This window comes from Megalops cyprinoides, chromosome 18 (assembly GCF_013368585.1).
Source record: "Megalops cyprinoides isolate fMegCyp1 chromosome 18, fMegCyp1.pri, whole genome shotgun sequence".
NCBI classification, from domain to species: Eukaryota; Metazoa; Chordata; class Actinopteri; order Elopiformes; family Megalopidae; genus Megalops; species Megalops cyprinoides.
The window spans coordinates 370,212-377,711 of NC_050600.1; the positions used below are offsets into that span (position 1 = coordinate 370,212).

At 51.7% G+C, this 7,500-nt stretch overlaps 1 protein-coding gene across 2 annotated transcripts in view; it reads right to left on the reverse strand.

Moving 5' to 3' along the window:
- Nucleotides 1–7,500, reverse strand: part of ndrg2 (NDRG family member 2) — a 21,999-nt gene that overhangs the window by 6,816 nt on the left and 7,683 nt on the right. The window contains exons 2-6 of one of the 2 annotated variants that reach the window (XM_036551050.1): nt 4,653–4,743; nt 3,508–3,549; nt 2,749–2,854; nt 1,772–1,892; nt 1,062–1,124 (exon numbers count right to left, since the gene is read on the reverse strand). In XM_036551050.1, the coding sequence (XP_036406943.1) occupies nt 1,062–1,124; nt 1,772–1,892; nt 2,749–2,854; nt 3,508–3,549; nt 4,653–4,727 (407 nt within the window). In that variant the 5' untranslated portion in view covers nt 4,728–4,743. Of the gene's footprint in view, nt 1–1,061; nt 1,125–1,771; nt 1,893–2,748; nt 2,855–3,507; nt 3,550–4,652; nt 4,747–7,500 lie in introns of both variants that reach the window. The other variant, XM_036551049.1, reaches the window with a different exon arrangement.

A 7,500-nucleotide genomic window follows, 5' to 3' on the forward strand; every position in this document is an offset into this window, starting at 1 on the left:
TATATCCCGCCCACACGGCAGCTAAAACCCCCTGCACTGCGTATATCCCGCCCACACGGCAGCTAAAACCCCCTGCACTGCGTATATCCCGCCCACACGGCAGCTAAGGCCCCCTGCACTGCGTATATCCCGCCCACACGGCAGCTAAGGCCCCCTGCACTGCGTATATCCCGCCCACACGGCAGCTAAAACCCCCTGCACTGCGTATATCCCGCCCACACGGCAGCTAAAACCCCCTGCACTGCGTATATCCCGCCCACACGGCAGCTAAAACCCCCTGCACTGCGTATATCCCGCCCACACGGCAGCTAAAACCCCCTGCACTGCGTATATCCCGCCCACACGGCAGCTAAGGCCCCCTGCACTGCGTATATCCCGCCCACACGGCAGCTAAGGCCCCCTGCACTGCGTATATCCCGCCCACACGGCAGCTAAGGCCCCCTGCACTGCGTATATCCCGCCCACACGGCAGCTAAAACCCCCTGCACTGCGTATATCCCGCCCACACGGCAGCTAAGGCCCCCTGCACTGCGTATATCCCGCCCACACGGCAGCTAAGGCCCCCTGCACTGCGTATATCCCGCCCACACGGCAGCTAAAACCCCCTGCACTGCGTATATCCCGCCCACACGGCAGCTAAGGCCCCCTGCACTGCGTATATCCCGCCCACACGGCAGCTAAGGCCCCCTGCACTGCGTATATCCCGCCCACACGGCAGCTAAGGCCCCCTGCACTGCGTATATCCCGCCCACACGGCAGCTAAAACCCCCTGCACTGCGTATATCCCGCCCACACGGCAGCTAAAACCCCCTGCACTGCGTATATCCCGCCCACACGGCAGCTAAAACCCCCTGCACTGCGTATATCCCGCCCACACGGCAGCTAAGGCCCCCTGCACTGCGTATATCCCGCCCACACGGCAGCTAAAACCCCCTGCACTGCGTATATCCCGCCCACACGGCAGCTAAAACCCCCTGCACTGCGTATATCCCGCCCTGTGATGCTGCATTTGCTGTGTGACGCTGTGTGTGAGTCTGAGCTCTGGTCTCACACTGACTCACTTGAAATACTGCAGGACTGCAGGAATCATCTCTGCCAGCTGGTCCATGGAGGGGTACTGGTACCTACCACAACACACACAGTTACACACTGCTACTCTGACATACACACTGCTGTAATGTACACTGTTACACAACAGACCTATAATGTTATACACAAATGCAACAGAATCACTCCCTGCTACTGGAAACCCCTCCCCATCCATCCTTGTGTCCCCTCCAGGGTGGACTCTTCTTTCACCCTGACCCCTCCCCTTCCTCTGCTCTGACCCCTCCCCTTCCTCTGCTCTGACCCCTCCCCTTCCTCTGACCCCTCCCTTTCTGCTGCTCTGACCCCTCCCCTTCCTCTGACCCCTCCCCTTCTGCTGCTCTGACCCCTCCCCTTCTGCCGCTCTGACCCCTCCCCTTCTGCTGCTCTGATCCCTCCCCTTCTGCTGCTCTGACTCCTCCCCTTCCTCTGACCCCTCCCCTTCTGCTGCTCTGACCCCTCCCCTTCTGCCGCTCTGACCCCTCCCTTTCTGCTGCTCTAACCCCTCCCCTTCCTCTGACCCCTCCCTTTCTGCTGCTCTAACCCCTCCCCTTCCTCTGACCCCTCCCTTTCTGCTGCTCTGACTCCTCCCCTTCTGCTGTTCTGATCCCTCCCCTTCCTCTGACCCCTCCCCTCCCTCTGACCCCTCCCCTCCCCTTCCTCTGACCCCTCCCCTTCCTCTGACCCCATGGGGTATGCAGCGGCTCCCTCCTCCTGTCCTGGGGCATCGATGTGGACCACTGTGAAGCTCTTCACAATCTCCTGCATCTCCTCAAACTTAAAGAGAGCGGAGAAGCAGCTTTTATCTAAGTGGGAGACAGGAAGGGAAAAGAGAGGAAGAGAGGGAGAGAGGGAGAGAGGGAGAGAGGGAGAGGAGAGAGAGAGAGAGAGAGGGAGAGGGGGGAGAGAGAGAGAGAGAGAGAGAGGGGGAGAGAGGGAGAGAGAGGGAGAGAGAGAGAGAGAGAGAGGGGGAGAGAGGGGTGAGAGAGGGGGGAGAGAGAGAGAGGTAGAGAGAGAGAGGGGGAGAGAGAGAGGGAGAGGGAGAGGGGGAGAGAGAGAGGGAGAGAGAGAGAGAGGGAGAGAGAGGGAGAGAGAGAGAGAGAGAGGGGGGGAAAGAGAGACAGAGGAGAGAGGGAGAAAGGGAGAGAGGGAGAGAGTGAGAGAGGGAAAGAGGAAAGAGTGAGAGAGGGAGAGAGTGAGCACGCAAAAAAGAAAGAGGAAGACATACATTTTCATTTTCAAGAGTTTGTTCTGAACCGTCTTTGGCAATTGCTTAATTTCTTAATTATTAATGAATCCATATTACATAAGAATTGTTACAGCCCTCAGGTGAAGTGAAGACGGATTGGAGCCGAGTGTGAAGAGGAAATGACCTTTAAGTGTGTGCAGACAAGAGAAACAGGGAGGGAGAGAAAGGGAGACAGACAGAGAGAGACAGACTTCCTTGACTGTTAAAAGTGTGTTATTTACCTTGCTTCTTTAAACAAAGTTCTCAGAAAAATGTGCTATTGAAATATTTACCTATTTGCAAGCAAGAAATAATAAATGTAGAAAGAAACTTCAAACAACCCCCCCCCCCCCAAAAAAAAAAAAAAAAAACTCAGAAGGGAGCAGCACTGTAGAACAGTGCAGTTACAGTGTGAGCTTCGAGGGGCCACTCACGGTCCAGTCCCACGTCGTGCACGGTCAGGATCGCAGGCCGGCGGGTGTTTCCACTGCCGTGCAGGGTGACATGCAGCAGCCCATGGGCCGTCTCTATACTGTGCTCCTGAGAGAGAAAGACACAGCTTACACACACTCAAACACACACACACACACAGCTTACACACACTCACACACACACACACACACTCACACACACACACACACAGCTTACACACACTCACACACACACACACACACACAGCTTACACACACTCACACACACACACACACACACACACACACACACACACACACACACACACACACAGCTTACACACACTCACACACACACACACACAGCTTACACACACTCACACACACACACACACACTCACACAGCTTACACACACTCACACACACACACACACACACTCACACACACACACACACACACAGCTTACACACACTCACACACACACACACACACAGCTTACACACACTCACACACACACACACTCACACACACGCACACACGCACACTCACACGCACACACTCACACACACACACACTCACACACACACACAGTTTACACACACTCACACACACACAGCTTACACACACTCACACACACACACACACACACAGCTTACACACACTCACACACACACAGCTCACACACACACACACACACACACACACACACACACACACACACACACACACACACACACACACACACACAGCTTACACACACACACTCTCACAGTGAGCCTTACCTGGCCCTGGTCCAGCAGTATTCGAGCTGCAAGCTCCGCCTCCTACACAGGAGGAAGTGACTTTACAATCCCAACACATCTGCATTACTGTTCATGTAATTACTGAACACTTCTACCAACAAAATCACTTCATTTCACACTGAGCACACCTACCAGCAAAATCACTTCATTTCACACTGAGCACACCTACAGGGGGTAGTAGGGGGCTGCAGGGGGCTGTAGGGGGCTGTAGGGGGCTGCAGGAGGCTGTAGGAGGCAGTAGGGGGCGGTAGGGGGCTGCAGGAGGCTGTAGGGGGCAGTAGGGGGCAGCAGGGGGCTGTAGGGGGCAGTAGGGGGCAGCAGGGGGTTGCAGGGAGCTGCAGGACTTCAGTTACTTTCAAATTTCAAAAGGATTTTACCACAAAAGTGGTGAACAGGTTTTAAGAGTCCCGAGACTTTTTTAAATCCAGGATTTGGTGAACAGCGTTTTCTAAGAATTGTTCAGATCTGTGTATCCCTGCTGTTTAAAAAACCCATCATCCAATGAATGTGTCTCAACATGCACAGATTCCATCTCTGATAAGAGAGTCCAGGCCAATGCAACAGAAATAAAACAAATGGTCTAATTACTAGCTTTTCTTCATTATGCAATAATGCAGAAGCTGGCTGCAGATCACTGTTTCCTGTCATAAAAACGCACATGGAAATGAATCATCTTCTCACAATTATGAAAATCGTGCTGGCAATAGCCTCAAATATCATGTCTGATAGTATCAGCTATCAGCCTGACCTTATCTGACACTGTAGCTCCTCACACTGTGGAATTCAGGAAACCTGAATCTACTGTTACTGTTCCCAGGGCGGCCACCAGGGGGCAGGAGAGCACAGTAATGAGTCCATGTTGTCATGCTGATTGCATGGTGATTAGTCAAGAAGCACAACCATTCACATAACCAGCTGTGTGCGCGTGTGTGTGTTTATGTGTTTGTGTGTGAGTGTGTGTGTGTTTGTGTGTGAGTGTGTGTGTGTGTGTGTGTGTGTGTGTGTGTGTGTGTGTGTGTGTGTGTGTGTTTGTGTGTGTGTGTGTGTGTGTGTGTTTGTGTGTGTGTGTGTGTGTGCGGGAGTGTGAGTGTGTGTTTATGTGTGTGTATGTGCGTGTGTGGTACCTTGACTGGATCAGGCTGACCCGTAAGTAAAGGCTTCTCCTCAGTGATGGCGATTTCCTGCAATTCTGTTGTCATGGCAGCGGGTTGGTATCTGCTGTAAGGATAAATTAATGAATAACTAAAAAATTAATAATCCCAACACACACACACTCACACACTCACACACTCATACACACACACACACACACACACACACACACAGAAACACACACACACACACAAAGTCTTACTCCACTCCAGGGAGCTGTCTGCCAGAGTTAATTAGTAATTACTGGTGAGCGGAATAATTACCAGAGAGAGATGAGTGTTCATATATTGGATATTACATTTAAAATAGTCTAGAGGACACTGAATAAAGTTTGACAGGTCTGTCACAGCACTGAGCACGAGTGAGGAGCCCCAATCACACTGCGCCCCTGCGCTGCATTTGAATGCATGAATGTAAAGTGAATGACGCAGTGCAGAGTGTGTTACATTAAAGCGTGGCAGCATCAGAATAAACACATCTCTACTGAGAGCTTTCCCAGCCTTCATTTTCACAGGGAGGGAGAGTTTTAATGTCAGAGGCCCAAGGGGGGGAGGGGGGGCTCTGCCCCGGGGAACCCCTGGGAGAGGGGGGGCGCCCCTGCAGACAGCTGCAGCACATGCATCGGCGTTAGGAAGTAGGCAGCTGAGCCCTCTGACATCTGTACGCATTACGAACACAGACATCACACCATACTCAAAGAATGATGATGAAAAATATCACCATATAAACGCCAAGTCATGGTCAGCAACAGCCATGCTTATTTTCAGCTGTAGCTGTTTCTGTGCTGGTATTAGTGGCTAGTGATTCACGTTCTTTATTTGTTGTAGTGATGCTGACTAATTTAGTGCAGCAATTAGCTCAGCAGAGCTTCCACTGCGGGAATCAGGGGCAGTGGGCAGCTGTATGAAACAGCAGAAATACCCCGGCAGATGCGTTCATGCTTACGGCTGCTTCCTTTCCTCTGGCCCCTTACTCCCGCTGCAGACAGAGGCGCTGCATTTTGGAGTCACCGTCTCTTGTCAGTTACCTGAGGCTGAGAGGGGCTACTGCCTCTTTGCCATAATTTTTAATAAAAATCAAACTGAACTGAACCAACCACCACTGTAGCTCGGGCGGATGTGGAGCCCAAAGGACAGCTGGCCCCGTGAGGGCATCCCAGAGCTGGGCGAGTCAGCAAATTTACCTCGTCTGTCTGGGATCGGGGATCTGCCTTATGCCACTCTGGGTTTGTTGTTTTTTTTTACACCCACACAACACACAGTTCGGTTCAGCCAGCTATTCCCTTGACAGCCATCTCTCAGCAACTGTTCTTGAGCCAGGGGTGGATAGCTGTAACCCTAGATGACAGAAAAGTGTCTGAAAATATAGCAGGGTGGTGATGTAGCCAGTTAGAGTTGGATGCCTTGTCAGTGACTTAGTTTGAGCTGGTCAGGAGTTGGGGCTAGGGAGAGTGAGTTACCACGCTAGCTAACATTTGGCTCTTTGTCATGTGTTGCTTGGCTCACTGTGTCACTGTGTCAATCACTGTGTAGCTCCACCCTTATTTAACTGGACAAAATCAGAACAGCGCCACCCTCTGGGCTTTAATGAGCACACTGTAAGGCCAGCCCTGGGCAGTGGGGTGTAGTCTGATGCCCCCACAGGAAAAATGGTTTGGGGGGAGCAGAGGAGAAAAAGAGAGAGGGAGAGGGGGAGAAGGAGAAGGAGCACACAGAGGAAGGAAGAGAGAAGGAGCAGATAGAGGAAGGAGGAGAGAAGGAGCAGATAGAGGAAGGAGGAGAGAAGGAGCAGATAGAGGAAGAGAAAGAGAGAGAGAAATGGAGATAAAGGATGGAGAAAGAAGCAGAGAGAGGTAATGAGGAGAAGGATGAAGGGATGGAGAGATGGAAAGAGAAGGAAGGAGAGAGGAAAGAAGAGGGAAGCCAGAGTCGGGGGTAGAGGGATGCAGGGGTAATCTGAACAACGAGCGTGAGCAGGTGGATGGAGATTTGGGTCATGCTGTTTTTTCACACACTGTGGGATGTTCCTTTTCGAATGTTCCATTTTAAAAGCTTTACCATTATCGGACGGTTCTCACGTCAGCAGAGAGAGGGAGGAGGCAGACTGTTCTGCCCCGGGGGGCAGTGTCTCTCTGCCTCAATCGGAAACGATTACTCACCACTGTGCCCCTCCCCCATGCCCATCTCTCACAGCCAAAATGAACCCGAACACAACCGACACCAACAACACAGCCAAAATGAACCCTAACACAACCGACACCAACAACACAGCCAAAAACAGATGAGAAAAATATCCTTTTAATAAAACAGTATTCACTCCATATTCAGCAAATACAGTGAAGTGCTGTGTCACATGACCTATATCACAGGTATTATATAAACCCTGACACACAGCAACACACTTCCGACAAGGCAAAGCTGCAGAGACGACTGAGACACACTGCCATGTTTTACTGTGATACGCACTGACAGCATGACACACTTGCCAGGCCTGCTTCTCCAGCTGTGAACAGCTGTGTCGTGCACACAGTGAATGCTCCTATCGTACAGACACCCAGCCTTAGTGATGTTATTGCAAATGCCGTGTGTTCAGAAAACCAAACTTTGCAAAGACATATCTCTGTACTCCTGACATGAGTTTCCCACCCGAGAAAGCATTCAGCAGAATGACCGCAGTATTGTTACACCGCTGTCTCACTGCTGTTACACCGCTGTCTCACCGCTGTTACACCGCTGTCTCACTGCTGTTACACCGCTGTCTCACTGCTGTTACACCGCTGTCTCACTGCTGTTACACCGCTGTCTCACCGCTGTTACACCG